Source organism: Crotalus tigris, unplaced genomic scaffold (assembly GCF_016545835.1).
Source record: "Crotalus tigris isolate CLP2741 ecotype Arizona unplaced genomic scaffold, ASM1654583v1 scf7180000017804.1919176, whole genome shotgun sequence".
NCBI classification, from domain to species: domain Eukaryota; kingdom Metazoa; phylum Chordata; class Lepidosauria; order Squamata; family Viperidae; genus Crotalus; species Crotalus tigris.
In genome coordinates, this window is record NW_024096647.1 from 1,865,438 (window position 1) to 1,878,974 (window position 13,537).

The window sequence follows — 13,537 nt, forward strand, 5'->3', positions numbered from 1 at the left end:
CTTATAAAAAAAAAAAAAATTAAAGGCTTCTGTGCAGTCAAACACTACACTGTGAAAAAAAAATCACTTTATCCAGCACATCTTACTGAAACTCAGTCAAATGGTCATAATTCTGCGATTCTTTCAGGCTGCCTATTTTTCTATTTTCAGGCATGTGATTTTATCAGGACAGTCTTGTGGTCTGGGGTGTGCAATTGGAGCTTCCCTTGGTGGAATTAAATGACCCAGAACAAATGCAGTAGTCAATCTTCTTTATTGCTGAAATCAATAAGCAGATCTATGCAAAGTGCTGACAGGGAGCAAAAGAGAAAAAAAAAATAGCTGATCTTTGAACTTGTAAAATGTTACAGCCAATCAAGCTCTTTACTCTCATTACACTTATTTCATCAAAAGGTAGTTTTTTTTTTTCCTGGACATAGTAGCATGAAGAGCAGGTATAATAGGTATGCACACATATGCACGGATCTACAGACATTGTTCAATTTATTATTTAGAGCAGTGGTTTTCAACCTGTGGGTCGGGACCCCATTTGGGGTCGAACGACCATTTCACGGGGGTCGCCAAACAACGCAGTCCGCCATTTTTTTCCCCTTTTCCTTAGCTGTGCTACTCCCTTTTATTCTATTGGCTTTTGAAAGCCAATAGAATAGACTCTCTTGAATAGAGTCTAGTTCTATTGGCTTTCAAAAGCCAATAGGAATTGTCCAGGCTGTCTCTGCCCTGCTGAGCCCGCCAAAAATCCCATTCTGCAAACGGTGCTGCACCAATTGAGTAGTCCTCAACTTATGACCGGTTGAGTAGTCCTCGACTTACGACTGGTTGGGGGGTCACGGCATTAAAAAGGTTGAGAACCACTGATTTAGAGATTATTTTGTTAGTTTTACACCATAAATGTGAATGTTTGTGGGGTTTCTTTATGCTTATATCAAGAGGAAAAAAACATTTGGTGCACTGGAAGATATCACATCCAATTTTAATTTTGCTTAGGAAATAAAAATCAAATGCACAGGTTTAGGATGGGAGTAGGCATTCTACCTACTTTAATTAACAATCTGCTTATTAAAATGTCTATAATTGTTAACATCCTAATCAAATCTAATTTTCTTCAAAGGTTTTAGATCGGTTTTCATTCCACTTACTTTTAGCCTTGGATTGCTTTACTAGTGTAATAAATATGAGCATTTAAAACATAAGAGATAGTCATTAAAATTCAGCTTTTTGACAATAATGCTATGCTTGGCTATTTTGAATTGTTGACTGATATCATGAACTCGCAAGATTTGATAGCTTTTAAACCCATGGAAAATAGTTGTCTTATGATTGAAGCAATGAAAAAGAGGCCATTGTCCAAATTTGGCTTAAGGAATCTGTTATGTTCTGATAGAGTTGTTTATAACATTCTGTTTACTTCATTGAGGGAGGATTCAGCAAAAGGATATGCTTAATTATATCTGTTTGCAAACTATTAAAACTGTTCTCCAAAACCATTTCTTGCTAAAAGTTTAAGGAATATATGAATGCTTTCATTTATTCTTACACTGGAATTCTATGTTTTTTTAAAAAAAAAATACAGATATGCAAGAGCAAGAACCATTTCATTGGATGGAAAAGTTTATAGAATCCATCATGTTTCCTCCAGCATATAGTATGCCACACTTCAGAACCAATTGTTAAATACTATGACATGTCTCTAGCAATCAGAAAAAGGAGCTGGGAGGAATATGTAACACAATGGATGGGCTTGCATTTTGGATCTCTTGATTCTGATATATTATGCAAGCATGGCTTAGTAGTTGACAACTTGCAAGCCGGAATGGAAAAGAATGAACTTTGGTGTGAAGATCTGAAAGAAAAAAGTGCTTCCTTGCCAGATTGCTGTCATGTTGGAGAGTTGGTAGTCTTCCCCTCAAAACCTTTCAGAAACGTTTCCAAAGAATTAGATGAAAATGAAAATCATCAAGAAGAAGAAGAATTTCTCTCCCTGGAAGCTAGTGTGGAAACTTTAGTCAATGTTTCTGTTGGAAGTGATGATGGCAAGGGTGGCATCAAGAACACGGACCTCCCACTGGAGACCATCAACTGCCAGTTTATGCCTGTTGAAGTTAAATTGTTAGCTGAAAATAACAGTTTAGAGGAGCCTTCGGTGAAAATCATCTCAAGAGGAGAAGCAAAGGAAGAATGCAATCATACCACTGAACCAACTGAAAAAATGAGCACTTCTAATTATGAGAGAGCAACCAAAAACAATAGTAGAGAAGAAGTTATCATACTTGGATACAACTCTAATGAAAGTGAAGATGTCTCAAAAGAAAAAAACTGGAACCATTCTGTGGAAAAAAGTATGTTGGAGGAGCAGATAGTTCATGGAGCTACAGCTGTACAATATGAAAAACCAGATGTTCTACATGAGAAAAATGACTGCACTTTATTCTATGATAAAGATAAAGATTGTGGCAATGATGCAAACATAGGAGATTCTAATAATTCTCTTCCACACTCACCTGGTTCTCTCATCTGGTCAAAGGATAATCATGTGGATGCGCATAATGTTACAAATTCTCAGAATGAATGCATTCTAAATGCACCCTTGGTGTCAGAAGAATCTGATTTAAAGAATAAAATGGTCACATCCCAATCTACAGACTGTCAAGTCGTCCTGCGCAAAAAAAAGGTAAGTTCAAGTTTTCAGACTTACATAGAGATAGACAGACAGACAGACAGACAGACAGACAGATAGATAGATATTTTCTTGGTCTAGGCAGAAATGTTTGTTGATGTAGCTCAGTGAAGCAATCAATCCAATCCAGTATAAAATTCAGACTTCAAAATTTAGTATCTTTAAAAGAAAGAGTTTAATGAAGATGAAATAAAGCTATAAATATTGTAGAGCAGTGGTTCTCAACCTGTGGGTCGGGACCCCATTTGGGGTCGAACGACCATTTCATGGGGGTCGCCAAACAACGCAGGTTCAATCTCAATATTTCTATGTGACAACATTTCAAAACTGATTTTATAGTTGGAATCGGCTGACTTGCTGCTGGAAGAGTCTTCATTGTCATCATAATTGTATTAAAGTCAGATAGACATGTATGTATCCACTCAAGTGGGATGACAACAAACTTAACTAGCTTGTTATTTAGTGTTTCAAATATTTTCTGAAGTCAAAAATTTTATGTTTAGAGTCTAGTTATTGATTGTTTTCAAGGTACATCCTGGTCTGGATCTAAACTGGGGTGAGGAACTATGGTGCTTTTATGACTTGTGGACTTCAACTCCCAGAATTCCAGCTGGCTCAGGAATTTTGGGAGTTGAAGTCCACACATCATAAAGGGGCCATAGTTCTCCACCTCTGGTATATATGATCTTCAGATAAAGTTCCTTCAGTAACCTAAGATGTTCTCATCTACTCCTAGAAATGCAGTTTTTGGAATAAAAGACAAAAAGAGTCAAAACTGAGAAGCTGGTAAATAGAGCATTGTGATGTCATAATGCAAGCTCTTCCTTCTCCAACATAATAAAAGTGTAATCTGGGTCACTTTAACTGGTACATAAATGGATACTTTCAGAAAATGTCCTGAATTGTCCAACAAAGAAAGAAGATCCTAAATTATTTAAATGTATGAAGAGATATTCATATCTCAACCAATCATATAGAAAAGAACACATGAAAATGAATAGTGATTTATGGCAGTCTTGATATTACTATTACTACACAAAGAAAAGCAGGTGCTCATATTAGAAAAATCTAAAAATCTATGGAAAGCATACAGGACATAATTAAAGGTATTATTTTTAAAGGGGGAGGGGGTCAGTAGGATAAGAGATCTAACAGAATTTTTTTGTCACTCTAACTGATTTAATTAAAATTTATGTTTTGTAGTACCCTTGTTAAATTTATTTAGATTACTATGCAATTTGTACTTGGAATTTATCGGCAAACACAGTCATAAATATTATTTCTGTCCCTTTGGAAGCCGTGGAATGCTATCCTACAGACTTTGGCCATGTTTGGATAGAAGAATGATGAATTCCAAACAATCTGAAAACTATTTAAAACAAATGTCGAACAAAACACAGTTACTGATGGGATGATCCTAGACCATTACACCACCACATTTATGCAAATTTGGATTTTGACACATTTTTGTGACAGCAAGCAGTGATAAATTTTACAGACTGCCAATTTTGTCTAGACTGTGAATCCAAAAATCATACTGTTGCAGTTATGCCCCAAGTCAGGAGATATTTGAGTTTCAGCTGCCTAAAATGGTAATAAATGCAGCTTTATATATGACTTTACAAGCATATGCCAGGATTTTGTTAATTCAGATTATGGTTTTAAAATGTAGACGAATCGTTCAAAACTTCTACTGTAATATGTCTGATTATTTCTTTTGGATATATGTGTATGTGTGCATGTGTGTTTGTGTGTGTGTGGATATATGTGTATGTGTGTATATATATATATATGTGTGTGTGTGTGTGTGTGTGTGTGTGTGTGTGTGTGTGTTTTCTGAGGTTTTCGCAGATGTTTGTATGTAGGTCTAGCATTGCTCCTAGAAGCACGAAGCCGAAAACATCAGCCTGAAGATGACGAATGGGACTTCGTTGAAACGTCGCCAAGACACTTCCAATCTGACACGGGAGAAAACCCGAATAACCAAAGACATACACACACACACACACACACACACACACAAACATATATTATTTTTAAGGATTGCTGTAATACTGTAGTACCCATATGTGTAATCATGTTTAATGAAAAGAAAACATTTTTAGGAGCAAATTGTTTTTGGAATGTCCAACCTTGGCAACTTTGGCTGGGGAATTCTGAGAGTTGCCAAAGTTGGACACCCCTCATATAAATGATTATTTCTCAGATCTTTCAGAAAACAAGTTCCCTAATGAAGTTCTATCCTTTCTCACCCAAGACCATATTTTCCTAATTCTCTACCTGTTCCGAATACATAGCGCTATAGTTATTCCCTATTCTAATCTGCTCCTGCCCCAATCTTTCAAGATAACTTTAGAGCAGCATTTCTTTGCAATATAATAATAATAATAATAATAATAATAATAATAATAATAATAATAATAATAATAATAATAAAGTTGGAAGGGACCTTGGAGGTCATCAAGTCCAACCCCTTGCTCAGGGAAGTAAACCTTTACCATTTCGAACAAATGGCTGTCCAGTCTCTTCTTAAAAACTTCCAGTGTTGGAGCATTCACCGCTTCTGGAGGCAAGTTGTTCCACTGGTTAATTGTTCTAACTGTCAAGAAGTTTCTCCTTAGTTCCAGGTTGCTTCTCTCTTTGATTAGTTTCCATTCGTTGCTTCTTGTCCTGCCTTCAGGTGCTTTGGAAAATAGCTTGACTCCCTCTTCTTTGTGGCAGCCCCTGAGATATTGGAATACTTTAATGTGGAATTCTCCAGACAGCGCCTAGATTGAAGTCCACTTATCTTAAAGTTTGTTGTTGTTGTTAGTTGTGAAGTCATGTCCGTCCCATCATGACACCATGAACAACGTTCCTCCAGACCTTCCTGTCCTCTACCATCTTCTGGAGTCCTTTTAAGCTCACGCCTACTGCTTCAGTGACTTCATCCAGCCACCTCATTCTCTGTCGTCCCCTTCTATTGCCCTCGATCTTTCCCAGCATTAGACTCTTCTCCAGGGAGTCAGCTTAAAGTTACCAAGGTTGAAAAACACTAGCTTATAGGCTAGGAGAGTACATAATTTCACCATGAACAATATTTTGTTCTATGTAGAATTGTGGGGAGAGGAGTCACTTTTTAACGTGACATTAAAATGGTAGTTTCCATTTAAAGAATGATAACTTGCAAAAAAAAAAAGAGAGAGAAACTTTGGCAAAAGACTGTAGGTATTCTCAACACTTCTTCTAACTCATAGTAGATTTTCGTTATCATTCAAGATTTCCTTTAAATCACGGTTGACTTTCATTATCACCATGACCTCTAGTGTGGGTATTTTCCCATCCTGCCAGATTTCCCAAATACGTTTTTCTCTTGGGAATTTTTTTTTCTCAATTTATTTTCTCAAAATTTTCTCTTGGGAAGTTTTCAGCAATCAGGAATTTCCAATTAATCAGCAGCTAATAGGAAGGAAGAGTTTTTCTCTGTCTCCAGAGCTTTAGAATACTGTCATCCCTACTGATGTGAATAGATACTGTTTTAAAGGTAAAAGTAAAAAAGTAATGACCCAATCTGTACATTTGGGGTCATGGCATTTTTTCCCCCTTACTGGAGTTGTTGACTGTGTTCATATCACAAAGCTATCCCCTGGACATTTCACAGAAAGAATTCCACAGCCATTATGAAACTTTTTTTTATCTATTTTACCATTTTTCAGTATTTTAGAAGATGCTGTTATAAACAATAATCTAACTACATTTTTAACAGGTGTATAGTTTCAGAATAAAGGTGGTCCTCAACTTACAGCAGTTCATTTAGTGACCATTCAAAGTTACAATGACACTGAAAAAAGTGACTTATCACCGTTTTTCACACTTACGACCATTATAGCATACCCATGGTCACGTGATCAATATTCAGATGCTTGGCAACTGGCCTATATTTATGACTGTTGCAGTGTCCCAGGATCATGTGATCACTTTTTGCAACCTTCTGACAAGCAAAGTCAATGGGAAAGCCATATTCATTTAACAACCATGTTACTAATTTAACAATTGCAGGGATTCACTTAACAATTGTGGTAAGAAAGGTTGTAAAATGGGACAAAATTTACTTAACAAATGTTTCACTTAGCAACAGAAATTTTGGGCTCAGCTGTGATCATAAGTCATAACCCAGTCACATTAAGGTTTATTTATTTATGAGACTTATTATACCGCTTTAAGTGCAAGCACTCTCTAAGCGGTGTACACCAGTAAGCAATGTATATATATATTTACATTGCCCCCAACAATCTGGGTCCTCATTTTACCTACCCCGGAGGATGGAAGGCTGAGTCAACCTTGAGCCGGTGAGATTTGAACCGCTGACCTGCTGAACAGTCAGCTAAAGTAGCCTGCAGTACTGCACTCTAACTGCTGCGCCACCTCAGCTGTATCTTTTTGTTAGGTTACTGCTTATCCCACTGACTCTTGGTGAGGAAAGTCTAATTATGAAATAGACCTTAGGTTGTTTGTGGATAAGGTTTTTTTAAAAAAAATTATGATTCAGTCTGCTTATATGTATTATTTTCTTCATGGTTCAGATGAAGTTTCATTCCTCATGGGACCCATTCTTTTTTTTCCCTACAAAAATATATCTTGAGGAGAAAAAAATGGAATAGTTGCACAGTATGGTAATAACTGGAATAGTTTATCTAAGACAGTGTTTCTCAGCCTTGAAAATTTTAAGGCATGTGGACTTCAGCTCCCAGAATTCCACAGCCAGCAATGCTTGAACTAACAGGAACTAATTGGGACTTTTTTTAATGCTTCAAAATGTTTTTGAAAATTCTCGTTCTTGTCTCTTAGCTGTCAACACCTGGAACCACAGCAGTGGGAAAGGGAGTGGGCCAGCAAAGTGAAGAGAAGTACATAACTTAAGAATAGGTCATTCCAGGATTGTGTCATCTTAAATGTGGTTTGAACTCCGTGCTATTTCATGTCTGATGTCAGATTCTGCTAATATTTTACAACTTCAAGTAGGAAACAAAAAGACAAGTGAGAAGAAAAAAACTTCAACAAATAAAACTGAATTAATATTTGCCTTGGGTGATTTTCTGGATTCGTTCTTTTCATTAATATTCCAGTCTGGTTCAATTCTCTGGTCAGAAAAGCAAAAGAAAATTTAGGTGAATTGTACATGCGAAAAAAAACCCCTAGGATACAAGAATTTATTTTCATCTCTCCAATCTTTCCTGTCCAAATTTTCTTGGCATGGGCTCATCTCAGGACACTCTACACCCCTACTTCCTAAGTGGCTCTAGGTCAGTGGTTCTCAACCTTTTTAATGCCGCGACCCCCAACCGGTCGTAAGTCAAGGACTACCCAACCGGTCGTAAGTTGAGGACTTTCCCTGCCCGGGAGCGCCACGCATGCGTGGTGCCGCCCCCTGTGCTGGCCGAGGCGTAGCTGGCAAGCAGCAGAGACGGTGCAGGCCGACCACCGGCTGGGCCACCAGCTGGCCCAGCCCAAGGGAGGTAAGGCACCCGCCAGACCCCACGCGCGCTAGCAACCCTCCCTGCGCCTGCCGGCCTCCCACCTCTACCCCTGGCCCTCTTTTACTTACATTTTTAGTACTTGCTCAGCAGGGAGGGGTGGAAGCTTCCAGACAGCTCGCCTTCACTTCAGACAACTTGCAGCACCGTTTGCAGACTGGGGCTTTTGGCAGGCTCAGCACGACAGAGACAGCCTGGACAATTCCTATTGGCTTTTGAAAGCCAATAGAATTAGACTCTATTCAAGAGAGTCTATTCTATTGGCTTTCAAAAGCCAATAGAATAAAAGGGATTAGCACAGCTAAGGAAAAAGAGAAAAAAATGGCGGACTGCGTTGTTTGGCGATCCCTGTGAAATGGTCGTTCGACCCCAAATGGGGTCCCGACCCACAGGTTGAGAACCGCTGCTCTAGGTAGTCATATCATATTGCAGAGGTCCCCAACTTTTTAGGCATCAGAGACCAGTTCTGTGGAGAAAGGTTTTTCCATGGACCGGAGGGTGTGTGGTTTTGTGTGCTGTCTGTATTCCACGGATGGGGCTTTGCTTGTATGTGCGGACCGGTTGCTGGCATGCCGCGGCCTGGTACTGGTCCACGGACTGGGGGCTAGGGATCCCTGTCATATTGCAACTATGATCTGGAGATCTAGGAATTCACATGAAGTATATGTATGAGCTGTGCTTTATATCAAAGCTATAATTGGCACGGACTTCTACCATGCCATTTGTTGTGGTATCTTTCTTACTTCATCACATTTCCTGTACTAAACATCATCTTATGTCTGCCCAGTGCTTAAATGGGAGTTTCCTACCTTATATTATTTATTTTAAACTTCTGCTATTAAATTTTCATAATTAAATTAGAATCTCCTCATGCCTGCCCTGTGGACCCTGGCCTTCTTCAAATCTTACTACCAAGGCTCTACCTCTCTTCCTCCCTATTTTATTTGAATAAAATCAGTCAAAGTATCTTAGAAGTGTGATGGGACATAGGACATAAACATTAAAAGGAACTGCTGTTCACTAGACCAAAATACTCCAGCTGAAACTTTGAAGAGCCACAGCTGTGGTGGTGTACAGGTTCAGCAAGACTATATAATAAACAGCTGTGCCATAGAACTAAAGCAATCCATTTGACTCCTCCCCTTAAAGGACCTCTGAAGAAACTACTAACGTTTATCTAGGACACCATGTTGTGGAAGACTTTTAGGTATTTGTTCTTAAATCAGCCTTCCACAGATTGGAGAGTGGGACAGGAGGAATAGGCACTATGAAGCACAGGAAGGAAAAAAGGTGACTTTCAACTCTCCTGCCAGCTTCCCTATTGTCCTTGCTTGTGGAAAGCTGGCAGGGTGCTTTGAAAATCATGGTTACTCTACAGTGGAACTTCAAGAACCAGTCCAAAATCTCTTTTGTTCAGTGCCATAATAACTTTGAATGTTTGCTGAATGTGTGATCTTAACCTGCATAACGTGTAAGTACAGTTTGACTAACATACTCTGATAATGGAGCAAACAAATGAAAAGAATGAAACCAACAACTACAAATTTACTTAAGGATAACAGCAGGATAAGTCTACAATTCTTCAGTGAAATTGCTACTTGCAAATGGAAATTATTAGACTCTTCAGTCTGCAATTCTGTGCATAAATGTCACTAATTTGATGTGATTTTTTTCAAGTTTCATTGCTACCTGACAGCATTTATATCCCAACTTTTTCATACATATAGTCAGTGTTTCTTCCAATTCTATCAATAATAATACCATGAGATGTCCCTTAACAGGACATTATGGTGGGGAGATTAAATATTAAATATAAAAACAATTTAAAGAGAACAATTAAAAATACTGAATTTACTTTAGAAAGTAATGTACGAATTCGTTTAACAAAACATGAAGTAGGCTATATAGTACATCAACATGTATTTTACTAATTCTTTAAATTTTAATTAAATCTTAATTTCAGTCAATCTATTACTTATAGTTAACCTACAAATGCACCTCTGGGAGTCCTGAAAGAACAGATTAGGAATATAATCATTATAATAATTTTATAAATTTACTGAACTAACTTTTAACTGTTTCATTATTGCCTTTACAGGTTTATGGTATAGACTATTTTTCTGTTATAACTAGTCAGTTCCACATTCTTGTTGTTGCTGTTGTTACTTCATACTGGGCAAGGACTAAAATAAAGATGTGGTATAGAATGTAATTTAATTCATTAATTCAGTTAAGTGGGGATGCTGCTGGTAAAATATAGGTGCAATATCTGAGGGAAACCTGATTTTAAAATTTAGCATTTTTCTCTGGTGATATCTATTCTGAGTCACAGTTCTGACTTTTACAAATTTCCTCTCTCTCTTTTTTCTGTTTTTTAACCCTTTCTTTCCCTTCCCTTTCCTCTTTTCCTCCCTTCTCCTTTCCTTTCCTCTCCTCTCCCCTCCCTTTCCCATTTGTTAATCTATTTATTTATTTACTTACATCCTTATTTTTTTCCACTCCCTCTATGCCTTTCCCTTCATCCTCTCCTGGGTGATGCCTCCCCTCTTGGCTAATCTCCTCAGCCTTCTCTGTGTTTATTTATTTCCTGCCCTTTCCTTCTTCCTGTCCCCCTTTGCTATGTCAAAAAGATTCCTTCACAACAAATGCAAAGAAGGATGTAATGCGGATAAATACTATTACCGTATTTTCCGGCATATAAGACGACTGGGCGTATAAGACGACTCCCAACTTTTCCAGTTAAAATATAGAGTTTGGGCTATACTTGCACACCAAATAAAAATTACCCAGTATACAACAACCAGCCAATCACGGCAAGCGATGTACCTTACCGGTGATTGGCTGGTTGTTGTATACAAAGCCTGTTTGGATTGGGTGGGTCAGCTCTCCCTGCCTGCCCAGCCCTCCCTGTCTCCAAGACGATCCGAGCGGTAGCGCAATGTGATGGAGAGCAGGGAGAGGGGGCTGCTTCAAGGGAGTCTGTCCCCTGATCTGAGCATTTTAGACCGCTCAGATCAGGTTATAGACTGCTTTGGCCACATTCCAAAAGTACCGTACCTTTATTAGTGCTGTCCCTTGCCGAGATCTTCCAAAAAAGACTTATGATGAGGTCTGGCAAGTGCCCAGGGGCAGCGTTAGTGCCAGAAAATATGGTAATTACATTGGGCATAGGGATCCGGAATACTAACTTAAGGCAGTACTATAATTAACACTTCAGGAAACTCTACACATTAGGTACCCACTAAATAATTTAGCCTATATTCTATTTGCACTATATTCATAATCACTTCTATTCACAATTAACTGAAGTTCCCAATGATATTAGTAAGAGTAAGGCAATTCCACATGGCAACATAAGCTGGGTTCTCTTCCAGGATGGTCCCTTCTGTTTCTTAAGTCAGATTGGGATGCAGCTGGTTGACAATGGGTTAGACTGGTGCTCAGTGTAGATTAGGACTGATTGGTCATTCTTCCATTTCATGCTCTTCCCATTTGTGCTGAAGGCAAGACACACTAGCTGGCTTTTGTGTAGGCCAGTCTACCAATGTCTGCCTTTCCTTTTAGAGATTATGCATATCTCACTTGTGCCCTGTTTTTTTTTCCAAATGTTTACACAACTCCTTGCCACATTGTCTTCTTTGATATTAACCTCTTGGCGCATTATCTCCTTTGACATTACAGCAGATCCCTTCCCCTGCCCCCTTATGGTACCAAAGTTGCTATGATGCAACCATAACCAAACCAAAGCGAACACGTGGTGCTTTCATTCCTCCATTATTCGCAAGTTTATTGAAACTTTACAGCATGGAAGGGCTGATCATTCCGTTTCATAGAAATAAGGTACAACATTTCTAAGTTGCAACTTTTTTTTTTTTAATAAAAAAGGAAAGGTGGGGGCAAGACTGCTTTGCAATAGTGTTACTGGAAGGTAGAAAACCAAAGAGAGCATACCCCGAAGGTGCTTTTTCAAAAGGCAACTGGGCTATGTTTTCCCTTGAAAACATTTTGCTTCTCACCTAAGAAGCTTCTTCAATTCTGAACTGAAGAAGCTCCTTCACTTCAGAACTGAAGAAACTTCCTGGATGAGAAATGAAACATCTTCAAGGAATAACATAGTCCAGTTTCCTTTTGAAAAAACACCTTTGGGACGACTCTGACCTGGGTGACTGGATGAGATGAGAATCAGAATCTCCATAGATAAAGAAGCTGTACTTCATCTAGTCTGAGCAAAACTGAAAAGATGGGCAGTATGTAAAGGTTGAACGAAACTTGAACTTGTAAAAGTGAGGACAGTTCATTAGCACTGTGCTGCAGCTGCCAAAAAGGCCAACACAGGGCTAGGCTGCATTAACAGAGGACAGAATCAAGATCATGTGAAGTGTTAATACCACTCTTCAATGCCTTGGTAAGGCCACATGTGGAATACTGCATCCAGTTTTGGTCATCACGATGTAAAAAAGATGTGGAGACTCTAGAAAGAGTACAGAGAAGAGCAACAAAGATGATTAGGGGGACTGGAGGCTAAAACATATAAGGAACGGTTGCTGGAATTGGGTATGTCTAGTTTAATGAAGAGAAGGACAAGGGGGGACATGATAGCAGTGTTCCAGTATCTCAGGGGCTGCCCCAAAGAATAGGGGGTGAAGCTATTCTCCAAAGCGCCTGAAACAGGACAAGAAGCAACGGATGGAAACTAATCAAGGAGAGAAGCAACCTAGAACTAAGGAGAAACTTCCTGACAGTTAGAACAATTAACCAGTGGAACAACCTGCCTCCAGAAGCAGTGAATCTCCATCACTGTAAGTTTTTAAGAAGAGACTGGACAGCCATTTGTCTGAAATGGTATAGGGTTTCCTGCTGGGAGCAGGGGGTTAGACTAGATGACCTCCAAGGTCCCTTCCAACATTATTATTATTATTATGGATCATCACACAGTCAGCCAGATGTTCAGATTGGATTTGGCATTTTGTCTACCTATCGAGTCCTTACCCAGGACCTGGGATAGGCAGATGTGGATGTTTGATGGTATTACAGATATTGTCGCAGGATGGAAGCAGTTCCTAGTAAGGCCGCCTTTTGCAAATGACTAATAGCGAATTTGTCAATGCCAATGGTGTTCAAGTGGTGCTCCAGTTGTTTTGGGATTGCAACCAAGGAGCCTATTACTATTGGTATTACCCTTACTTGCTTTTACCACAGTCTTTCTAATATTATTATTGATCATCGCACAGTCAGCCAGATGTTCAGACTGGATTTGGCATTTTGTCTACCTATCGAGTCCTTACTCAGGACCTGGGATAGGCAGATGTGGATGTTTGATGGTATTACAGATATCGTCTCAGGATGG

The 13,537-nt window shown here is 38.9% G+C and overlaps 1 protein-coding gene across 2 annotated transcripts in view; it reads left to right on the forward strand.

Annotated features, from left to right (window-relative positions):
• LOC120307693 (rho GTPase-activating protein 7-like) overlaps positions 1-13,537 on the forward strand; it is a 52,569-nt gene that overhangs the window by 16,772 nt on the left and 22,260 nt on the right. For both annotated transcript variants that reach the window (XM_039342698.1, XM_039342697.1), the window contains one exon: positions 1,574-2,671. In XM_039342698.1, coding sequence (XP_039198632.1) covers positions 1,685-2,671 — 987 coding nt within the window. In that variant the 5' untranslated portion in view covers positions 1,574-1,684. The remainder of the gene's footprint in view (positions 1-1,573; positions 2,672-13,537) is intronic.